The 24,896-nt window shown below is 43.2% G+C and overlaps 1 protein-coding gene across 2 annotated transcripts in view; it reads right to left on the bottom strand.

Moving 5' to 3' along the window:
• The window catches only part of SLAIN1 (SLAIN motif family member 1), a 247,731-nt gene that overhangs the window by 14,305 nt on the left and 208,530 nt on the right, over nt 1-24,896 (bottom strand). For both annotated transcript variants that reach the window (XM_069639657.1, XM_069639658.1), the window contains 2 exons: nt 23,949-24,131; nt 10,803-11,061 (listed from right to left, as the gene is read on the bottom strand). In XM_069639657.1, the coding sequence (XP_069495758.1) occupies nt 10,803-11,061; nt 23,949-24,131 (442 nt within the window). The remainder of the gene's footprint in view (nt 1-10,802; nt 11,062-23,948; nt 24,132-24,896) is intronic.

Raw genomic sequence — 24,896 nt, forward strand, 5'->3', positions numbered from 1 at the left:
CACGGTTATATTAATAACTTCAAAAACATCTTTATTACATTATTTTTTATTAGTAGCTGTATCATAATGGAGGAAGCTGATCAGGACATTCATTGTGAAGGCTGACACTGCATGCTATCCAACAGTGCTCTGAAGTCTGAATTGATACAGCAACTCGGATGGAGTCACTCAGTTGCTCATCTCTCAGATGGGTTCAAAATATTGATTTGAAGAAGTTCATGACTGAAAAAGCAGATTCTCAGAAATAGGTGGAACCAATGCTACTGTCCAAATGTTAATGTACCCCTTGTAATCAACAGGCTCCAGAAATTGGTGTGAGATGGCATGCTTTTCAACTAAATATTAGCTTGCAGGCTGACAATCGGCATTTCCACTGCAAAACCATTGAGGTTAAACAGCTCATTTGTTCTGCAAGCTCACAAACATTGACTTCCATGAAGGGGTTTGAGGTGAACACCACGCACGGTTCCAGCACTTAAAAATTCCTAAACCGGTTGTTGAACTCTTCCTTTTTTAACGTTTTTTTAAACGTCACAATCTATCGCCACAACAAAGTTCAAAATAAGTCTCCATACCAACGTTGAACTTAGACTATTATAACTAATGGTGGCATCGGGACAGCGAAAGCACCCGTGTATAGACATAGTAATTTGTCCAACCCCAAGGGGGAGACCGCAATACCAGCAACACCCGTAACCATGGGCAAAAATACCTGCACTAACCGAACAAAAGAGACCTAGACTATCCTGCCTCACTATACAGAGGTAAGAAGTCCCAGGCTTTTTTACATGACAAAATGAAACTGTTTGACTTTTAACAAGCTAATGGTTTCAATTGAAAAACTAACTTGTACTAAAGAATATTTAAAACCGCTACTTTATATAACCGACTAGTGGCACAACATGAATTGAGGCTCGAGAAATTCCAAATCACTGACTAGGATAACCAGGCCTTTTTCACTGATCCCTCTAATATTTGTGAATTTATTCATAGGAACCTGTAGAAGAAATGCTCTTCTCACCAGAAAACCATCCAACTACTGTGGCCATTTCTGCTTCCTTTGAGGGCTCTACTACACTTGGGAATTCAGGTAAATTTGTTCAACACTGAAGTTTGCCCACACACACATTGATTGTGTTTAAAGAATACGAGCCCAAGTGCTGATTCTTTTTTCATTTGTTTTGCCAAAAGTTACTCCCCCTATAGTGAATGAAGCTTTTTTACAACAGCAATGCACTTACTCTAAAAATTACCAATGATTACTCCTGAAGATAGTCCCACCACCATCAAGAGGACTGAAACATGTCGAGTTCATAGTCCAGAACAAATACTAGACTATAAATAAGGACCTAGAGATCGTAAATGATCTAAATCAAGTCCTAATATGATTTTTTTCCTATAGGCTGATTCACTTATTAATGAGAGATATACACATCTGCTGCTTTTCTACTTTTAAGAAATATTGTATATACGTGTTTTGTCTTTATTAGAATTAATTATATTCTTAGAGTGTTGTGATGAATGTACTTTTTCTCTATTTTACGAGACATTTTATGCTGAAACTATTAAAATAAATAAATATTTTTTGTGAATTACGTATGTAGGTTTCTTCTATAGGGAGTAACTTGACCTAAACCATCCTCCTACCTTTCTCTATATTAACAAACTCTTCCTTAAGCCTGCTCAGGAGATTGCTGAATTTCTCAATGTTCAGGAGTTCAGCACTAGCTGTATTCTCTCAGCATTTAGAATACAGAAGGAAAAATGCTGCATTTTTCTTTTCAGCACTTGTTTGCTGAAAAGGTTAAGTTTGGACTTAAATGTCTTTACTGCACTTATTATGTCAGTAATGGTTTTACTACTGCCTTGCAGTTCACAGCATTTCATTTCTCTGAATATCCGTAAGAAATGCCAAATCAAGAAGCCAAGAATTGCTGCATAACTTGCTGATCTCTTCATTTCTCGATCCCAAGAAAGTTTTGATTTCTGGCAAAAGTGAAAGAAATAGACCGAGTTTCCTCCCCAGCCCTCCGTTTGTAGTAATAGATCACCATGTGTGGCAAATCGTTCTTCCAGGAATATTTTGAACATTCTGTGCTGTTTGGCCTTTGCAGGAATTGAATTAATAATTCTCACAACCAGGGCCATTACATGATCAAACCCCATCACTTTGGCACAAATCGACTGCTGATTGATGAGGCACTGGTAATGCAATAATAGAGGGAAATCGGGGTCTTCTTAACATGCAACAAAATCAGAATGACGCCCGGTCATTGCTGGTGCGCCATCAGTTATTGCCACCAACTTGTTCAATAGTATTTTTGTTTTTCCAAAATAATTCTTGACCACGATGCAAACATTAACACCCTTGGTTGTGGATTTCAGAGGCAACAATGTGAAGAATTACTCTTTATTGGTGAAGTCTTCAAACACCATTCGAACAAACACTGCCAGCTGGGCAGTATCACTCGCATCAACTGATTCATCACATTGAATGAAGAAAAATGTACTCAAATCTTTTTCGAGCTGCCCCATCACATTATCTGATAATTGCACATCTGAAATGGCAGATATAACGTTATGGCAGTTTTTAAAATCTTATAAACCTGACTCAGCCACGAGAGCCATTGCGACTTTCACAACTGCACCATCTGTAAAAGTACATTTGTTTTTCTTCAAAAGTGTTTGCAACTTTGAAGGATGCCTCCATTGCAGCATTTGCTTTGTTTGCTGGTTAGGTAAAAAAAGGTTGTTGCATCTCCAGGGCAGCCATTAGTTCAGCTATGTTTTGGGATCACAGACAGCTTCCTTTAGGAACATTGTTTTCATACTGTTGCAAAATACCTCTCGACATTACTCTTTTTCCCACAGCATCTTTGGCACTGCAGATAAAAACGCAAACTTCCCCTTTTTCACTTGCAGGAAGAAAAAAAAAACTGTCTTTTTCCTTTTGTTGGATGGTGCACCTACTTCTGCATCGATGAATTTCAACAAGTGTAGTTGGGACATTCCTTTTGGGGCTGCGCATGCAAAAGTAATCTGAGGAGTATCTCAATGTGTTATGTTTTTAAAAAGAATTCAGCAAACACAAGGTTCTGCCTTGTCAAATAATAAAAACCAGTGCCATTTTAGCACATACCCCAATTTCTGCAAAATGTTAACTATGTGGCATGCACCTATGCCAAGTCACAGAATTCAGCAAAGGCTAAGGAAGGTAAAAGCCTAGTTTGTTGACCACCCTTAAAAGTCCTAAAGTCTACAAAATAAATTGAAAACATGATCATGGCGGTAGGGGAGGCAATTAATGTTGACTCTGCTACAGTCAGTCCTCTATAGTAGAATCTCTGATGCACCAAATGGCTGGTGAGATGTGTATATGCCTGTCAAATCAGGTAACATGGGACTAAGTGAGGACCAGTGCAACAATAAGGCAATTCTAGATGACAGCCGGAGCATGAGGGCACACCATTTTGTACTTAAAATCAATATATCTGCCTCAATGTAAAGGCATATTTTGTTCATGTTATGTGGACTTAATCACACAATAAGACTCCAGTGTTTGCAGTTAAGTGAGAATAAGACAACATTTGCCCAAGACCACACCATAGCTGAACAGTGAAGCAGGGATTGCAATCAACTTAACTTAGTGCAAATATTACATTTTTACTTCGAAGGCCTATAATAATACTGTCTTGTAGAGTTTACTTACGAAAAAATACATTGCAGCAACTTGACATGTACATCCTCATAGAAAGAGTTTAAGCCAATTGAAAATCATTTTGCATCCCGAAAGAAAAACCTATTCGTTCCATAATGCAAATTCATGCACATCTCAGCACTACGGCACCTTCACCCAAGACTAAGACACACACACACACACACACACACACACACACAAAGAAGGCTTGTAATACAGTCAGGTAGGTATGGTAATTGTCACAAACTGCTAACTTATTGTTTTAATTAATGTTAAGAATATTTTACTGTGGGCACAAAGCAAACTTGCTATTTTCATGGATATAAAAAAAATGTTTTGCAGCATAATAACTTTTATCGTCAAAAGTCAGTAGGTGTGTGCAACCACAGGATATCATGCACACAATGCTTTTTACAGGTTGGCCACCTAAAGACTGGTGACCAGTTGCTTGTTGGAGCCACGCTGTTTATAAATGTGGATCCTGTGACTGAAAATGAACCAAGGACGCAACGCAGACATTCAGCTATAAAACTTCATGTCAGTTTTATCCAGGATGCATTTTCAGTGACGGGAGCCACCTTCAGGGGTGCACCTAGGCTAAAGGTTCAAGGGGGCAGGGCTAATCATACAAATGTTGGGAGAGGCGCCAACTTCAGCGACTGTGGGGGAGGGGCAGACTTACTTGTGTGGGGACACCTAAAACTTCTTTACACATTTTAATGAGACTATTCTAGTGAAGCTTCAATGTTACAAGCAGTAACTCTGCTGAAACCACACACTTAAGGACTGCTGCGAGAATGAGCAGTCTCCTGTCCGCCCCCCCCACCCTTCCAATCACTCCCCTGGCCTTGGGTGCCAAGTTTTATTTTTCCCTACGGAGGCAAACATTCGCACACCGATGGAAGCGAGGGCGCCATACCCATCCCCTGGTGAAAACCCGCCATTTTAGAGCACAGTTTGTAACATGGATAGGAAACGGAGTCAAAGGATTTACAGGCAAGTCTAAACATAATTTAGCAACAGTCGCCAAACCTGCTGAGCTGTCTTTCCTGAGCATTCTGCTTTTGGATCTCCACCTTCTCCCTACTACTTCTGCACCTGCCAAACAGCTTTGGCCTCTCCACCCTGCTCCTTCTTTCCACCCTGCAATTAAGGTTCAGTTGGCATAGGGAGGAAGCGGCCTTCCCACTTAAGTGAGCAGCACTTGCTAATTTTGCAAGATGCAGGCTTCCACACTAAACCTCAGCAGAGCAAGGGAGGAGCCAGAAACCCGGTTGAGTTGAGTGGTTTAAAAGAGCACATTACTCAAACCATTGTTTTCTTGTTTTTTGTGACAAACCCATTCAGTATATCCATGGGGCAAAATGGCACTCCTGACTTTGTGGTTCAATCAGTGCAGGGTCAACTTCCCCCTTTGCCACAAGCACTCAGCACTACTAACCCCATATCACAATTTCAATTGCCTAAAAGGATATGCATATGAATGCAGGTTCCAACAATTAAATAATTTTCATTAGTAATTGCAGGACCTTTGTTAACAGGAAGCCCAGGCACTGTTTAATGATCTGTTCTGTCTGGCCACAGCTCTGTAGGTCAGCCAGGTTGAGTCGCCATAGCCCATCCCTTTGCGCATGGGGTGCAAGAGCTCCATCTGCTCAATGGTGTTGCATCACTGGACACATTTATAAACGGTGGGGCTCCAGCGAGCAAGCCCTGCTCATTTCCCAAGTGTGCCAGGCTGAGACAGTGCCCATGTGAAAGACAGGCATACTTGGGAAATGAGCAGGGCTTGCTCGCTGGAGCCCCACCATGTATCAATGTGGCTGCTCTAACTGGAAATTAGCCCAGAACGAAACGGAGACATTGAGCCATCATACTTAATGTCTCGGTTTTGTCCTTGATGCATTTTCAGTGTCAGGAGCCACATTTATAAATGGCAGGGTTCCAGCGAGCCCAACATGGACCCTGCACTGTGAGAGGAGGGGATGCAGCTCAGCAGCAGCCACTGTTGCAAACAGCTGTGTGCATGGCGAAAGTACGAGGGTCTCCAGCAGCTTGCACTGCAGAAAATAAATGTGCTTTTCTTGTATTCATTAGCATGCCGGAATGCTGCGGCCATCCACATCTCTGTGAAGATCTTACTTCCCGGCAGAGCTCGAGCCTCCTCTTCTGATGCCTTCCCTGTTCCCAGTGTGGCGTTCTCCTCTGAGCGGAGCTCTAACGCGACATGCCAGCAACATGGTCTTTTAAAACAAAAAGCCCTGACTAATCCAGTTCACAATGGCAAACACCATGGCCAATGAGGGCACAGGTTTTAGCAAGGAACTTGCTCTGGCCAATCGCAGCATTCCTTTTATGTGCTATGGAGATTTGCTGAGCTGTGATTGGTCCGAGCACTAACTTGCTTCAGACTGTTTTTTTTTCTGTCTGTTGAGAACGAACGAATCAAAAGGCCCAGGTGCGCTACTGGTCCAACGTGATCGACTGGAGACCCCTGCTTTATACCATCCTTCTAGAAATGTATGCTCTGCGTCTAAGTTTCAACTGTCTGTTCTGCCCCCCTCCTTGTTCTTTCTCTAGATTCTGCTCATTCCAACTTTGGGCCCCATTTCTCTGAAACTCACTTCCTCTTCAGGTCTGTTTCTGTTCCAACCTTTCACAGTTTAAAAAACGTCTGAAAGTTTTTTGCCTCACTCGGCTTCCTAACTTTTTCCAGGTTTCATGGGTCATGCAGAGGCGTTGCTGGGGGGGGGGTGGGCTAAGGGGGCTATAGCCCCGGGTCTTTTGGTTGTAGCCCCAGATAGAATCTCAGGGTCTACAACCAAAAGGCTAGCTAGCCCCGAGTCTCAACAGTCCCGACATTAGCATAGCCCCGGATCTTTTCCAGACATAGCAACACCATTGCCTCCTGATTTTCTCTTAATATTGTACCGTTGTCCTTACATTCTGTAAAGCACTTTCGATAAAAGAGCAATTCTACTATGTAAATAAATAATATACAAACATATACATCTTTTTGTATCAACGCATGGTGCAGAATTTTATTCGTATTTTTCTTCCAGATGTTTTACATTAGCTATACATTATTTATGTTGCCCAAACATATGGAAACAACCACCAAACTATTTTTGATGCTAGTTGTCTTTTTACCAACAAAAAGTTAAATAGAACGTTTAAGACTTTCTAATTATAGAAAGATAGAATTCCACAGTATGCCGACAAGCATTCTTTTCATAATTCTACATTTTCTTTTTTTCTCCTACATTGGTTTTCAAAATCGTCTCTGAAGCAAAACTATAGTGCAATTATCAGACCTACGAAAGTGTGAAACACGTGTAGGCAAAGTGTAACTGTGAGATTCTGGTCGTCTTCCCCAGATAAATCGAAAATGTTCAACCCATAACTGGCTCCCCAAACCACCCCCAAATCTTCAACTTCATAGGTGTCCAATTTTCCGATACCGACCTCTAGCCTGATGTGTTTGCTACTGGTATTTATATAGCCCCTATAGCGAGGCCAAAACAATCAGTGTTCCTATAAGAGTGATTACAAAAACAGAAGAGTTTGGAGTCTGACGTTGAGAAAGTTTTTAGACTAAGGTCATGGGGTGTTGGTGGGGGCAGTTCATTGCAAACCTTGATGGCATCATTTTCCCTCTTCCAAATGGTGTTTTGAGCATTCACTTTTTCATTTTCGGCTTCTCTTGGTTTCCTGAAAATGCTTTAATGAGCCAAAAAAAAGAGAAAATGTCTGCTTCTTTTCTGAAAAGCCTCTCTGCTGCAAAGCATCAAGGCAGATCCATATAAAGGTTTTAAGGAGCAGGGGGCACCCCCATGTCTCTGTTGAGCATTTAAAAAAATTACTGGGTGGATTTGCTGCAAGCCAGTCAAGGAAATTTAGTCAATGCTTTAGTCCCAAATGGTTTCTTTATTTGGTCCAAATTTGCCCCGCGGTTTTAGCACTATGGCATTTCCAAAAATGCACTTTTTCGCTATGGGAAAATAAATGGGAGTAGGCTAAAAGAAAACTTTTCTTGATAACTTGTTCCATCTTTTAACAAATTGTTCCCAACATTTCCAGGTTAGGGGCCCCTTGACAAACTGTTTGAAAAATGTCACCCCAATAAAGCTAGCAAGCCACAGGTTATTAACCTCTCTCAGCGGCTCTGCTGCAAAGCACCAAGGGCGATATAGAGTTTCTAATGAGCAGGGGAAAGCCCCTTCTCTGTTGAATATTAACAAAATTACTGAACAGATTTACCCCAAACCAGTCCCAGAAATCGAGTCAACGCTTCGTGCCAGAGTTGTTGCTTATTTAACTCAAATCCCTCCAGTGGTTTTTCCCCTCTCGGCTGACCCAAACATTTGACTTTTTCCTGGGAGTAGTCTGAAAACAAATCATTTTGCCTTCCTTTTCAATTTTGAATGTATTGTTCCCAAAATGTCTAGTTTATGGGGGGCATTTTACAAATGTTTTATTTGGAAAATGTCGCCCAAAACTGTCCACCAGGTCAAAAGTTATTAGCAATAGAATTTTCGGATTTCCTATGGCTCATAGGCTCACCTCAACTATAGGGTGGTGACTGCCGCACTATAATATATATATATATATAATACATACATTCACACACTTTCAATGAAAAACCTTTGTTAAAGACACGTTAAGATTAAAAGGTAATGCAATAAAACCCTTGAAATTCGGCAGCCATTTCAAGCAAAGCCACCTTAACTACGTGCCAGTCTTGCGCAGCGTATGACCACAAGGACGACGGAAATGGCATCATTAAAATGTTCACCTTAACGTCTTTAACTTAGGTGTTTCTTTCCAGAAAACGTAAAGGGTTTTGTTAAACACAGTTTTTTCGGGGTCCACTAGCCATGGCCTTTGACTATGGCCAATGGCCACGGGCTTCGGACGTGGCCACTGTACATATTGCACCAATACGTATCTTTGAGGCACACTAACCACAGCCTTGGGCCATGGCCAGTGGCCACTGTACTATGTTGCAACAATAGGTTTCTTTGGAGTCCACTAAGCACAGCCTTTGGCCATGGCCACTGAACATGTTGAAACCATAGGTTTCTTCATGGACCTAAGGTTTCAACCTCTTTACTGTACACATGTTGCACCATTAGGTTTCTTTGGGGCATATTGGCAATGGCGTTCGGCCATGTCCACTGTCCATAAAGCTCCAATAGGTTTCTTTGGGCACTGTGCATGCTACACCACAATTCCTTCCCAAACACTCATTGCCTCCGCCTAGTGGTTGTGATTTGTTTTCCACTGCTTATTGCCATTGTAATTCCCTGGTATTCCTCTGATATGGGACAAACTGGCATAAGTTGCTGTGGTGATCCCCCGATAAGCCAAAAAACATTTTTAAAAAATCAAAACGTCTTACCGATCCTCACAGGTACTCACCATGTGCACCCTCCTCTTCTCTTGCCCTTGCCCGGATTCGTCTGAATTGCTTTATCATTCCCTAAACCATTGCCCATCACTCTTTGGTTTGTGTGTTTCATTTCCGAGGGTGCCTGGTGTCATTGGCATGGTATTTCCCCGATAAGCCAAAAATGTTCGAACTGTGACTGTCCTCTTTTCCCCTCCCAACCTTTGCATCCTTTTTCCACCACCAAATCGCTTTTTGAGCACTTTTTGTTTTCGGGTTCCACAGGTATTATTACTGTGGTAATCGCTTGCATCGAGGATAAAAAATAAAAACACAATGTTGCCTTTACAATTCTGAAAAGTCTCACTGCTGCAAAGCACCATGGGAGATACAACACATTTTTAGGGGGGGGGGGTGTTCCAGGGGAACGCCCTTCCCAGTTTAAAATTTTAAAAACCACTGAACAGATTTTCCCCAAACCAGTCTCGGAAATCGAGTCAAGACTTTATGCCCAAGTTCTTTCTATTTCGATCAAATCTGTTCAACGGTTTTTGTGCTATGGCTTCCCACCAATTGCACTTTTTCTCTATGAGAAAATGAATGGGAGTGGGCCAAAAACAGCATTTCTTGTTTTCTAACTAACTTTCATTTTGTTACAAATATTGACCACACCGGTTGGGGACGCATGATAAGCTTTTTGTATGGAACATTCCACCCAAATATGGCAAGCAAGTCAAAAGTTAATAGCAATAGATTTGTGCGAAAAGTCTATGTTTGATAGTTTCACCTCGACTGTAGCACAGTACACCCGTCACACTAAAAACCAACCCATAGAATTGGCTCACAATGCATAATGTAATGACATCACCCATTTTTTTGAGAAAAGGTTGTACTAAAGTGCTATTTATTGCTAATGAGCACCATGAATCACAAATTTGGAGGTGATGGGGTTGGGGAAGTAAACAATCAGATCCTACGTTAAGGTCATGTTGCTAAGGAACAAAAAGGACCACTGAGAGAATGATATGCCTTCAGATGTCAAGTCCAAGGTGGAGGGGCTCATTAACATACCAATTGAAGGTGGCATCACCAGACCTTAGCACATCAAGGGGCCCCTTGAAAAAAGTGGGGTGGGGGACTCCTGAAAAAAGTGGGGGGCGGTGGGGGAACTCCGTCCACCTGCGTGTACCCTCGACTTCAGCCCTGTATACCTCGATTGGGAAAAGTGGTCTGGCATCAACCGCTATGGATTGAGCATAGAGAAATCATCCCCAAAACAGATCTGCTGCTAAACCCAATCGTGCAACTGTGGTACCAGGACCAGTAAATGAGGAACATAACATTTAATGTCTTAACTTTGTAGGCTGTCTACCGGCACCAACGGCCCGATTTTGCCTGGGCTCACCAAATTGTAAAATCCAGTTATTTTTTCATAATCACCAACAAGTTAACAAACCATTAATTATCTATTGATATTCATTATGAATATCCTGAAAACCTAAGTGGACCTTTCGGCCACCGAGTTGACGAGCAGTGCCTGCTGCCCAGTTCTTAATATAGCAAATGTCCAAATTATGCGACATGCAAAGCACGATTTCTGAATCATTTACATCTACGACACATTGCGAGAAATTATTGAGAATGATCATATGAACCACTTCTTGGCATTCATATCACCTTCAACACAAAAAAAAGTGAAAGGAACCAGAATATTACCTGCGAGGTGGTTGTGCAATTTTGCTCCGAGGTATACTGCTTCCCAGGGCTGGTCGAGGAAGACCACTGCGCCCCACGCTTGTTGGGATCGACGACTTGTTTGGCAATGGAATTCCAGTATTGGAATGGAACTGTAAGCTCCCAGAGCCACCTTGCACTGTAGGGCTCACATAGGCTGTGGCTTTAAGAGGTGGTCTCGCAGGTACTGGAAAATGTCCCACACTGTGCGTTCTATGCTGAAGTTGTCCCGGAGACGGAACTAGAAAGTCAAATCAAAAAATAAACATTGTAAAAGGAAGATCTAAATAAAAATGACCAATACAACACAAAGTAAAACGGAGCAGAAACCACCCATTACTTCTTTTTTAAATATCTGCTTTTTATTCTAATGCTGCTTACTACCTAGTCTCCATTTTTTGCATCAGGTAAGAAAAGAAATTATAGATGCATTCAAAGATGCCCTAAATGCATTCCGTAAATAGCTCTAAGCGGGGAGAACAGTCCAATTTGTGGCAAGGCTTGTCCTCCCTTGACCTCCCATTAATAGGTTAAAATTCTGGGCACCCAGTCGCGGAAGTAGTCGCTAGTAGATTGGGATTCATTAGTTGGATGTATGCGCAGTTGGTCAACTCCCCAAGGCAAAGTAGGCCATCTCCAAAAACAGTGATTAAATGGGAAGGGACACACTTTGGTGGTTGAAAGGTTGAGCACTGGAACCCTGAGGCGATTCAAGACGTTGGCACAAAAAAAAATATTGCATCATTATAAAGCATCAATAGGAAGTATCTGAAGCCTCGACATCAGAACAGGCAAAACCAGAGTGGGAGTGGTGTCATATTTAAAAGGTAATTAAAGAAGACAATCCTTGAGACTGAACTAAAACATTTTTTTTAGAATTTTTAAAAAAGGCACGAATTTATTAATCGAAAATGGACAACCGACATTTTGAACCAATCATGTTCATTTTACAGACTCTTAAGAGAGTGCAGTTCACGTTGTATGTTAAGAGTCTATAAAAAAAATAATCTAATGTAGTCACTTCTGTAAGAAAGACGCATCATATCTGAAGCTCATACTCTAGGTCGGTTACTGTACAGCTCTGGTGAGGTTCATGGACACAAATTACCCCCCAATTAGTGACCGGTCAACCAGACCCTCCCCAAATTCGCAAGTTAAGTTGAACTTCCTAGTCGGGGTTCAGTTAACTTGCGATTCCTCACTAGCAAATCACGGTCAAACTTGTGTGTGAATTCAGTGGGCGAGTGTGCCAAGTCAGAATCAGAGCATTTCTCGGGTAGGATCCGTGTGTCTAGATTACTGGAATAAGCAGGGTGGTTCGGCAGCCATGTGAAAGAACCAGTTCACTTACTGTTTCTCTGCTGGTTATGCTTGGCTGTTACATGGACAATATGCACTAAAAGAGACCCCGAGTATGTGCTTTAGCCACTACAGACCACCTTGTGAACTGTGATGAATCTGGACAATTCATCCCTTCTTCCCAGAGGGGAACCAACCCATGTGAGGCTAGGGAGATGAGCCCACTACGCAAGAAACTTCCTAGAGGTCTGGTCAAGTGGGACCTCATTGGGGTTGACTCCCCTCTCAGGGACAAGGACTCCCAGTCCAATGAGGACCTCCCTGAATGGGCCACATTATCTGCCTACATGAGATTAGAAAGAACGTTTTGTTCTTAGATTTTAACTACAAACACCAGCAATCCTCCTTCCGCCGTGGTGGCTTCCGGTAATGCAGACTCATCTGAAGGCCGCCGTAAAGGATGAAGACGCACCTTTTTTTTATTGTGATGACATACGTACACCCAATAAGTATTGTGAATGTGGAGAGACCTCTGAGAAAGAAAATGCTGTGGCCCACTCCTACGGAGGGAAGGGAACCAACAGTATTCAAAGGTGAGCCTCTGAACATGTCCTGGTGGGGTGGAGCTACACGCAGCTGAGGAGACAGCAGTGGCATAGCGGGAGTGAGACCCGCCACTTTGAGTCTAGTGACCTGGTACGCTGACCAAGCAGGAGGAGACGGTCAGGGAAGGAGCCTGGATGGGAAGCAAACTGTCTTTTCTGGTGGCGTGATTACTCAAGAACAGGGGTGGGCCGGGTGCCCAGCAACCGATGCAACAGTCCCTGACCTCCACAGGGCGAGTGGCGATACTAGTGGGAAAAGCACGAGGAGGGAAGCAAATGCTCCCACTGAGAGGACGACACTGATGGCTATAAACTGTGGAGTCAAAGACTGACAAAGCCGTTCGCAGGATTTTACAACTGGAAAAAGCTGAGGAAATCCTGGAGGGATTTAACTAGTGCAATACCATAAAGAAAGAAGAATGCATTTTTTCCCAGACAAGGGGACGGGGGGGTGAGAACTAGACACAAGGACAGGACACGGTTGGTAATTAGGAAGTTGGGACTGACAATTCTTTATTTTGGACTACGACAGCACCCTTAGATTTTTTTTTTAGGGGGCAGGTAATTTCCCACATTGTGATGGGGACAGTTAGGCATTTTTCTTTTATTCGATTTTTACCATGACCCATTGTACTCCCAAGTCTTTCTGTCTCGCCAAAGTACCTTTCAGGCATTTGACTTTGCAACTTGTTATTTTTAATAATGTTCGTTTTGTGAGGTTCAACTTTTCATACCTCATTTGTGGCACGCTTGTAACACCAACACCCTAGCCTTCCCTCACCCAAAATAAATACATACATAAATAAATAATGTGACTCCCTTTCCCTTAACCCTTATGCCCCAACATCAATCTATTTTGCAGTTCACTCTTTCCCTGTTGCGAGTTTCATGATACAGCTAGGTCCAAAAGACAGGGGCTGAAGCTTCCATTATCACATTTATGTATTTATTTATTTTGCATTTTTAAAGCGCTCACACAGCCCGGGGGCATTGAGGCGCTGTTACAGGAATTTGTCTCTTAGTTGCGTATTTATAACGCGCTTAATACCCAGAGGTTTCTAAGTGCGGACCCGGGGACCAAACATGTGCTGCTTCGTGTCGTCTTGTTTCCAAGGCGAGCACGTTGCCGCTGAGCTGTCCTCCCTGGAAGCTACACTGAGCTGTCCGCCCATAGAAAAATACACTGCGACAATCCAAATAGAGGGGGAGTTGAATTGGCACATTGGTATGGGAAGATGAACCGTTAAATACCCCATCAAATGAGACAAGGGTGCATCAAATAATGAAGCATGGGTGAAAATGATCACCTATTTTAGCTCAAAAACACTCAAAAATCGGGAGAGTTCTGGGATTCTTGGCAGACCTGAACACTGGAGAAGTGCTTATACGGGATTATGCCTTGGAGAGAGCTAGAGGACCCCTCAAACCCCCACAACCCTCCTTCAAGAAGGCCTTTTCGTTCAGAAGGGCCCTGCTGCAGAACATTTGACCAAAACAGAACTATTTCCTGAGAAGGATTTTCAAAGGGGAGGACAGGCTGGAGGCATAGCTCACTGGTGACAATTGCCTTGAGTGGTAGCTCTCCCTACCTGCCCTGTGCTTTTAAAAGACAAATTTAAAAAGGGAGTATGACAATTCCTGTGCAATTAGATATAGGTCGACAGGGCCTGCTCTGTAACCCAGAGGTGAGGCTTTCACAACTCTTTGTGCCCCTTGGCATCCCTGCTCCACTTGGGCTCTTGCTTACGAGCGTTGCCTCACATCCCTGCCCCACCCCACACCATCCATCCATCTGGGCCCAGGACTTCATAATCCAACCTGCCCTACTCCGATTTGCCATCTGGTGTTCCCACCTCCCTTCTCCGACCATTGGACGCTCTTTGCCACCCCCTATTTAACTAGTTACTGTGATGGCTTTGCTATTTGCCTTTTACTTGGTTCACCCGGGGCTAAAGGCAATCTCCCAGCCTTACTCCCAGCTTCTTTGCCTCTTCGTCTGTGAGCCTTTATGCCATCTCCTTTCCACCTGCTAGTACCTAAAATCCACCTAGTACATAGCCAGCAACACTGGAATATTACCGAACTACATGGCTTCTTCCTCATCCTTCTATTCACTCCCCATGCTCTCTCCAATTATGCTACATCCCCCACCTTTCCTATCCCCATCATAAAACTCACATCTCAGCACTCTCACATCATCTCCATTCCACCTTCCCCTGAAACAAACACCACCAGACCGCTCCTATCACCTACCCACTCTGCCTCTTCTACTCAACTCCTCTGCTCCTTCTTTCTGCATCAACTGATCATTGCACTCTGGAACGCTCAGTTGTTATTCAACAATACTTCATTCATCACAGACTGCTTTCACCATAGCTCTCATCCCCTTGATTTCCTTGCTATCACAAACTTGGATCTCTCCCTTGGTCACTGCTACCCTGACGGATCTTCAGGACTTCCAACGTTCCTTCTGTCACCCTTATCTGCCAGGCAAAGGCGGTGGTGTTGGGCACCTATTTTCTTCCTGCCTTAACATGTCAACCCCCATTCCACATCTCCCTCCTACCTTCTATTGATGTAAACTCAACTACTACTCATCCTCACTCTAATCATTTCATTTCTATTGATCACCCTGCTGGACCATTCACCGCTGAACTCTGGCAGCTCCTTAATTCTCTCTCCCCATTACATCACCTCATCCTCTTAGGCGATTTTAACCTTCCTTCTAACACTCTGCACAAATCTGACATTCAATCTTTCCTTAATGACCACCCTATCCACTGCTTTCATAACCTACCCATTCACTCTGTGGACAACACTCTCGACCTCCCGTTCACCCTCCTCTTACTCCCTCCTTCTTTCTTCATTCCACCTACTGTACCATCTTTCACTGCCTCCATCTCACACTTCAGCAGTGCAAGGGCTTACTGCTGGTATGACTGACCCTTACCCCTCCTGCGTGCCATCAGATCTTCTTGCACCTCATCTTGTCAAACCTAATGCCCCTCTAGTGGCCTCATCTTGCCAATGTCTTCAACCCATTTATTTTGACTCCTTTCCCTTTACTTGCAAAAATGGCCATGGTCATCCCTCTCCTGAAAAAGCAAGTGTCTGATTCAAACCTGCTGCAAATATTTTGGCCTGTGTCACTTCTTCCTCACTACGCTAAGGTTTTGGAAAGTGTTGTATTCAATCACCTTACTATCTTTAACACGCATAACCCTCCAAGCCAGTATCCACTCCTGTCACTCTACTGAAAATGCTTTCAAGTCTCCAACTTGGTCACTGCTAAACATTCTGACCCATAATCCTAATCCTCCTCGACTTGTCTGCAGTATTTCATATCGTTGATCACTCTGATCTCCTCAAAACTCTCTCTCTGCTTGGGATTCATGACAGGCCCTTGCCTGGAGGCACCTCGTCAATTCTGAGATTTCTGGAACACCACCACCTCTGAACTCACTCCTCACACCTGTTGGTGTTTTGCAAGGCTCTGTCTTGGACCCCCTCCTGTTCACACAGTAAGCTTCTGCTCTCTGGGAACTTCTCTACTCCTTTGGGTTCTCGTACCAACTCTTCAAAGACACCCAAATCTTGCTCTGCTTTCCTAAACTCTTCATGGGCCCATCTACCAAAATGTCTCTCTGCTACCAAATACTGGATGGCCTCACACCCGCATATGCTTAACTCAAAAAACAGATGTGCTTTTCTTTCCTGCCAAATCCTCTCTCTCTCTCTCCCTCTCTTCTCCTCCCCTGCCAGATACAGTTCCCACATGACACTCTTCCCTACTCCTCTTGAGCTAGAAACTTGGGTATCATCTACAGCCCTTCACACAGCTGCTGTACTTTAATCTCCAATACTGCAATGGCGGCTCCTCTCAACTTCCTAAATATCATGAAAATCGGGCACCTTTTTTGCTTCAAAACTGCCAAACATCTCTTTACTACTCTTGTTTTCTCTAAACTGGGCTACTGTGACAACATCCTCTTTGGTATTCGAAATTATGCATTCTGTCCCCTTGACAAGATTATTAAGTTTGCTACCAGGACTCTGAACTCCCTCGCTTCGCCCCTTCCACCTACTGCCAGCAGGCAGGATGGCTGGCTAACGATGCAAAACAACGCCAAATTCAAATTTCTCTCACTAGTGAAAGTCCATCCACAGTAAGGCACCACCATGCGTGAATGCAGTGTGTACTCAAATGCTGGGAGTCGCCCCCAATACATCCAGTGTTTTGGGCATCTGGTTTTGAGTGAATTACCCAAATGCCTGTGAGCCTGACTGGGTGCTGCATGATGAATGCACTAGTGTGTGATGGGCTGACTGAGCCCAGCTTAGCCTGAGTGAATGGGGGATTTGTGTACATCAGAAGCCCCACCACTTACCTCTGTGTCAGAAGCTTGGAGTTTTCCTGGAGGTGTATCCTGAATCCAGCTGGAGGGAGTTGACTCCAGCTGGAGGAAGTCTGCTGCTGCAACTCTTGCTGATTCAAGAACTGATCAAGAGAGGACCCGGACAGCGACTTCTTGTAGCAAGGAGGGGACATCATGCAACTGCTGTTCTTTACCCGAAGTGTCCTGGACGTCAGTCCTGCATGCCTGCCATTCTACAGAGTTATCTTTGTGGGTCCTGAAGAAGAGTGACCAAACATTTTGAGCCCAAGAAGTCCACCAGCGCCATCCATGGTCCGGAAGCTGTTCATGATCATTGAAAAGCCAGATTGAAGTGTATCACCCAGAAGTGGGGTATGCTGGCATAGTGCTGCTCGAAGCACAGAGCTTGGAAAGTTCAAACCAACTGAAGAAATCTTCAAGTATCACTGCAGACCCAACATCTGTCCACTTTGTCCCGGCTGTGGAAGTCCATCGTCATAGCCTGCAGAGAAGTGCCCGATGATTCTTTTCTCTCCATTCAGAACCGAAAACAAGTCCTGAGGGTCCAAACATGGTGGTGGACAGCAGAGAAGTCCAGTGCTCGATTCCAAATTGACAAAAGCCATCCGGTCACCTGTGAAGCGGCTGCAGCACCGAAGAACCGAATGGCGGCAAACCCCAAACCGACAAAACCAGACACCTATTTCTGTCACTGCACCCGTCACCACCGACGGTCACTGACAAAAATCAAAGGACTTATCCTCACCTCCCACGTCTTGTCAAGTTTCACAGTGAGTTTCATCTTCATGGGACATCCACAGCCAGCATAGCAACCCGACCAAGACTAGTGTGACAGACCTTCACTGCTGCCTTTCCGACACTGCTGGGTTCCCTTCCCCTGCTCGACAGCAACAACCCAGTGAGGACTTCTTCCAGAGGGGGTCCATCCTCATGGGTAATAGATGAGTAAAACTGAGACACTCCACCAATTTACCTTGCAAGGCACCCAAACTATTGTGATGAGGAGGAGGGGCTTCCTCCTTCAGGGTCCATCCAGGGGTCTCAGATTTGTCTTGGGCCAAGCTCCCCTGTTGCTTCCCAGGTACTTTGGGGGTGGTGGGACCTGTAAAAAGAAAAACAGACAATTACTGAACATACAAGGACTGGGCATTAATATAAAAGCAAAGTATAATTACCTTTTATTGCAGGTGGGGGGAGATCTTCACACAGAATTGTGTTGCATCCTGAAAAGTATTCTGCCAGTGTTCTACAGTAATCTGCCGGCGTTTCTACACTTGCGCTTTAAAGTTAAAACAGTTCTTGGTAATTTTGGTATATTTTATTACAACTACAAATGGTGCATTATTGCCAAAGCTAAGAGTAACTGTGGTACCACATAGTACTGTACATATTGTGTTCACTGTTGATAGAGTTTCCCAGAGTTCAAAAAGAGAGTCATTTATATGTGTATTTATCCCATCTAAACAATCTATTTAATAAAAGAACTTGGGTAGCATATGTAGACATTCCTTTCTGAAGGCTGGGCAACTCACTGTACCCAAGAACCAGCATGCATCACATCCCTGTGAATATCGGCCTTGGTTGCTCATACACTACTTCATTTTAGAGCCTTGATAAGGGTGCCTCTATGTCTCTACCCCAACCATAGTGGGTAGTATCACAGATAAACCCCCTTCAGTCTTCACAAATAGCATTAGAGAAAACCAAGTGAAGTGTCTGCTCTGAAGGTTTTCTCTGGTCCGCACACTTGTCGATGGAGTTAGAGAAAATAAAGTGCATTCCATAACGTCATGGAAAATCTAGAATCTGACAGGCGGTGGTCAGTTGAATGTTCATTGCATGTTGCTGTATAAGAATAGCTATTCAGATCTGATTTTCTATGAGTTAATGTGAGTTCTGGGCATCAACAAAAGAGACAAAATGCAAGAAGGTTATTTTCTTTTCTTTTGGCAATTGGCCTGTAGTTATTTGTAAACAAGATCTTGGGTGATTTACCCAGCATAAAGTTAGAGGACTACCTTTGGTTTTGATGAGCTATTTTAAATAAAACAGAATGTTGAGATCAAAAACAGCCAAGTTCTTGCCACATCGTTTTGGGATGGTTTGTTGTGATATGGGCTGTTTGATCAGGTACACCATTTCAACACAACAAATCTTGAAAAATATTCCATGTATCAAGTCATCATTACCGAATACCTCTAGTTTAGTGTTAAATTCAATTGTTCAATTCAATTAATAATTCAAAATGTAATTATTCTCACTGCTGCTCTTCAAGTAGACACATAGAAGCAAGCAAAGCGTGTGAGTGATCCATCCTGAAATGTTTTAATCTCCGGAGGCATCAGCTGGTGGCCAGTTTTCCCCACTAGCAGGAGCAGGTTTTCTTGGACAACCTTATGAAAACATGTCCGTAAAGACTTGTTGCAACAAGAAGTGAATAGCTATGCAATACTAGCAGGTTTACTTGCTGACCATTGAAGCCGAACAATTAACCATTTATGGTACAAGCAGAGTGTTTCTACACGTGTATGGAAATGTGCAGGGTAGGGCATAGCCTTGCAAATTGGTGTGCCTAGATAACCGGGATATATGCCATTTCCCTGCAGGCTGATTTCATCGCATCCAGTTTGCCCAGGACCGATTTCAGTGCTGCTGGGCACCATCTCTTCATTTCCACACCCCTCTACTCTCCATTTCAAAAGTGGGGGACATCCCACAACCCCCTTGCGACCGCTGCACCCGGTCATGCCGATTTCCCTCTCGTGGTCTGCTACTGGCCTCCGGCATCCTTCAGCTTCATTCCTGCTGCATAAACTCTGCATCTTTGAACGAGACTCAAGCGCTCCGCTTGCCACACAGTTGCTGCCTCCATTTCTTTAAGGAGTCCAGCTTTTAAAATTCCTGTCAAAAAGGACTAGACTGCTCACTGCTGAAGTGGTTGTCCTGCCTTACTCTTGCTGTTCTCCTCCTCCTCTCAGTACATAGCTGAGGCATATATGCGTGTACATTCAAAGCATGAGGATGTGCTGCTCTAGTTGGTCTCTTCCTCATCCCAGTAGAGTACTGATGTTTCTTGGGGAACGTTTCAGGGGAGGAGCAGGGAAAGGGATGACAATAGACTATAAAGGCTTGGGGAACAGAGGGTCCATTGTAAAAAGGAAATGGGGGATACAATGTCTCACTGAAGGATGTAGTCTCCCGTCTCCCCAAGTTCCCTCCACCCAGGTGATCCTCCCTTGCATATCCACCCCCAGGTTCAAAATCCAAGAGCAATGGCCTTTCCCTGGCCACCCGAGAGGAGGCTACAGGGGGAGAAGAAGCGAGGAAGCCCTCAGGTTCCTCACAGTGGGCATTTAAGAATCCATGTCTTCAATGTTTCAAAATGGATCCTATGATTCATGTGACCAAAAAAGGCAGCGTTGGATAGCATTTTTAATAAAAGGGGTAGGGAAGCCTCATAACACCAGCAAAGTATGTTATGGATTAGAAGCTAATGCTGCACGCAATCTTTGGTTCTTCATCACCCAGCAAAAGATCTATCACAGTTTTAACTACAGTCTTCTTTTGGCAGTCTATTTTGCATAAGACAGCTCACCTGGCAGTTGTTGGTGGTGCAGAAGATAACAGAGCACCTTAACCTATAGCTTTAATAGTTGGGCAAAGGTACTCTTTGTCAGCTTGTTAAAATACTATAGCGTATATTGCTGAAGGGGATTCAAAGGTCTTGCTACTTCTTGAAACTGGTACCCAAACCAATACACCATTATTTTAGAAAAATCTTTTAAAAGCAAAGTGCTTGTATTCTACATTTCAGGATTTTTCTGGTGCTCCGTGCACCATAAGCAGAAGGCGATGACATCCTGATTTTTTTCCAATTGATTTACAATTAGCAGGGCATTCTGCCCACCCCCTCACCCATTAACCTACTACGTGCCCTTGTAAGCGCAAACCTCTGAAATAATGGGGAACTCTTCCATCTACAGCTCACAAGAGAAGTTAAAAGCCCTGGTAATGTTTGCAGATGTCTCTTCCCCTTTTTTCAATTAATGTAGCAGTTCTGTACATTAAGCGCATCTCAGGTTGATGTACTTTTCTTGAAGGATCGACTTGATCAGATGCTATCATAGCTTGCAAACATCTTTGTTGACAAAATTAGGACAGTGGACACTTTCCTTTTTTCCATTCCGTTTGTCCTTAGTTTCTTTGCGCTTCGTCCAACAGCAATCAACACGTTCATGAGGAGATTCTCAGTCATGTAGCACAGTCTTATTCTGTAGGATTTCAGTGCTACCAGGAGGGAGGAATGCGATACTTGGAGGCCGATAGAACTATTTGTGGATGGTGACGCATCCATTTCAAGATTCCTACCACAATGTATTTTCCCAGGAATGCCTACAGTATGGCATCTCATTTGATGATCAAATATAATTTAGCTTGATTGGGCAATTCATACACAGAGGAAAAACATTCCTTTGCCAAAGACCCTAATAAATCCAACAATCTATTTTGCTGGTATGACTTTTTTATCAAGCATGGTTTCCAAGGGATAGGGGGGGTGGGCAAAATGTTCTCCCGAGGAAAGCGATTGATGTGACCTTTTCTAAACGGTTCTGCCGCAGTCCATATATCATTTTTCCAACATCTAAGAAGTGCCAGGCATAAGTTAGCAAGAAGAGCCACCCAATGAAACTCAGTACTTGCGTTGACTAAGCTACTCAACTTAGTATTTATTTGAATTTGTAAAGCATTTTTGCCAAAGAGCTGTACATAATCAGCGGCGCACAATGAAGCAAAAATGTTAAAGATTAATTAGAAGTCGATGTAAAGGAGATCTGTTGGTGATGGCAGACAAGAAGAGAATTGAGATGGGCTCAAATTTATGAAAAGATGGTGAGGATTGAATAAAAAGAGGTAGAGGATTCCTCTGCTTAGGGGCCCAAGGAGAGAATGAGTAGAAACAGTAGGGGGCACAGGGTTTGATAACAGAGGAGGCATGAGGGAGTGTATACAGAGAGCAAGGAAGAGGTAGAGTCGGGCATGACCATGAATACACCTGTAAACAATAGATGGGAAGTGGAAAAGAAGGTGGGAGGATCAAACAGTAGAAAGGAGATGGAGAAAATGGAAGTAATAGAGGAACGTGAGGTGAGTGAGAAAAGAAGTTGAACAGCACAGTTATTGACAGAGCAGAGAAGGGTAAGGTGGGATGAGGGGGTAACAAGCAGGAGCAGAGAACAGTAGTTTAAATGGGAGAACATTAGGGTTACCGCCTGAGAATATGGGCAAGAATGGGCTTGGTTAAAAACAAAAAGATGACAGATACGAGTGGTATCAGAGATATGTGAAGAAACTTCAGGAGAAGAGTAAAAATTAACCCCAAGATTTCAGCCTGAAGGAGAAAAGTGAGAGGGAAGAAGGAAAAGAGAGTGGGCAGAGGAATGGGGGTGGGTACAGTAGTAGCAGGACAAAAGTGAGATTGAGGTGAAGAAAGTGAGGGGACATTTAGGGAGGAGAGAAACAGTGGTATGAACATTGTCTGTAAAAGAGAAGCATCTGTGTAGAATTGATATGACAAGTGTTAAGAGGTGATGGGAGCAGAAAGAGGAATCATGTAAAGGAAGAACAGTAAGGGACAAAATACAGAGCCTAGAGTTACCCTGTAAAGAAAGACAAGAAGAAGAGATGTGTCCTGCCCAAGAAATGGAATAAGTTTGGTTTGGAAGACATGAGTAAAACCATAGAAGCAGTGGACCAGATAGTCCAAGAGAAGCAAATGAAGCACGAAGAGCAACAGTATCAAAATCCGTAGACAAATCAAGGAATATAGGGGATAGTTTTGCATGACATATGCAGAGAAGAGCCTTGGAAACATTCAAAAGGGCAGAATAGTTGAGTGAGAAGGTCAGAAACCAGACTGAAAGAGGGGGGGGGGGTGAGAAGCGAGTGGAGATTCAAAAAGGACAAATGCCATGAATAGACAAACTAGTCTAGTAGGAATCACCACTTTATTCTTAAAAGGTGGAACGTGTGAACTGGGAAGAGAAAAGTATTATTGATCACCTTTTTCATTTTACTTTTGAGGCCTCTGCAGCACGTTTAGTCGCAGGGCAGTACCTCATATCGGCATCAAATCCATGCACACTCTTCCAACTGCACCATACCTTGACTGGGAGCAGATACCTTATCCCCTTGATGTTTGTTCGAGGGAAGCGTCTTTTCAGGACCCCTTCGGACCAGCTATAGCAACTATATGGGGCAACAGGAAAGTATAGCAATCTGCAATTATTTCTAAACTCCTGGAGATTCAAGGCGCCATGTTTGGTCAGTCCTCTCAGGATCCTGTTCCAAGCATATTCCGGCACCTACCTGTATACCAGTTAGGGTAGGAAAGGTACAGCATGTTCCACTGCTATCTGAAACTAAAGAAGGCGCAAGAGTGTCCAATTAATTACACTAAAGGTTGTCGCCCTTTTTGTTACTGAAGTACCATACAACCACATACATATACAACTTAGAAAAATCTCACATGGCAAAGGTCTACAATACAAATATACAATTTCAATTCTTTTTGAAGACAACACTGCAGAACCTGCATTTGTATCTTTACAATATTATAGAAGACTCATCTCTCCCAGGTTAGACATTTATTAAGACTTGTTCCTCAAGCATGACCCAGTGATGGCACCAATCACATGCATGGAAAAGGTTGGAAACATAGGCCAGCTAATGTAAGTCACCTCCAACAGGCAAGCAGTAAAATGCCTTGGATGCAAAATATCTTAATTGGACCTTTGCCAAATAAAGAGGAAATAAAAAGAAATACTCACTACTAGATTGCAGTCTTGAAATTCCATTAGCTGCCCCGTGCAAATTGGAATCGAAGCTCTGGCTGTTTCTTACAGTGATCGGTGACACAATGGTGGTTGTGGCACTGCTACTATTGCTGTTCATGTTACTATTACTGGTTATTGGGATCCGAGCTAGATTAGGCATGCTTCTTCTGAATTTGTCTGCAATAAACAAGAGGACAGGTGAGGCTTGTCACACAGAATACTACAAGAGCAGAGTCATCACAGCTACCAGAAGAGAGGCAACAACTCCCATAAGCAACACATTCCTCTACACAATAGCAGTTGAAAGAAAAAAAAAGTTTTACAGCAGCTCAAAGGACATGTATTCCCTTCTAAAACATACTAGGACGAATACATTAAATTGTAATGTGGGTCCACAGTATCTGGAGAATAAATTCTCTTCATTGATGTACATTTATAAAACATTAATTTAAAAAATGTTTAACAGTATGAAGCATTCAAACATTGTGAAGCATGAAGGCGTATTTCTCTCTGCCCCCCCCCACCATCAAAATAAACTTCTTTCTGGTTTCACTTTTTAGACAAAAAGTGTTTTTGAGTTTATTGGAAAACAAGCTTCAATTGGCAATACCGCATTAAAAGTACCTTAAAAACACTTTTGAAAAAACACGTATTTGCGGCCACTGCGTTTCGAGATTGCCTAGGCCTCCAAGCATTGCTTAAACATGAATAAAAGAATCGGTGAGATGTAGGTCACTCGGACTATTTGATAGTCCTGTTACAATTGTTCTATACAACAATTAGTTTAAAGCTAATAAATATTCAACATTTACTTTACCCAAATAAAGGACAATGTGTTGTTACTTTAGAAGAATATAGATTATGTGGAAGCGAAGAGTTGGGACCAACACAAGATAGATTTCATATTAGCACATGGACATAGCTATTGACCTCCTCTCTGCC

Source organism: Ambystoma mexicanum, chromosome 7q, assembly GCF_040938575.1.
Source record: "Ambystoma mexicanum isolate Mex_15411 chromosome 7q, UKY_AmexF1_1, whole genome shotgun sequence".
NCBI classification, from domain to species: domain Eukaryota; kingdom Metazoa; phylum Chordata; class Amphibia; order Caudata; family Ambystomatidae; genus Ambystoma; species Ambystoma mexicanum.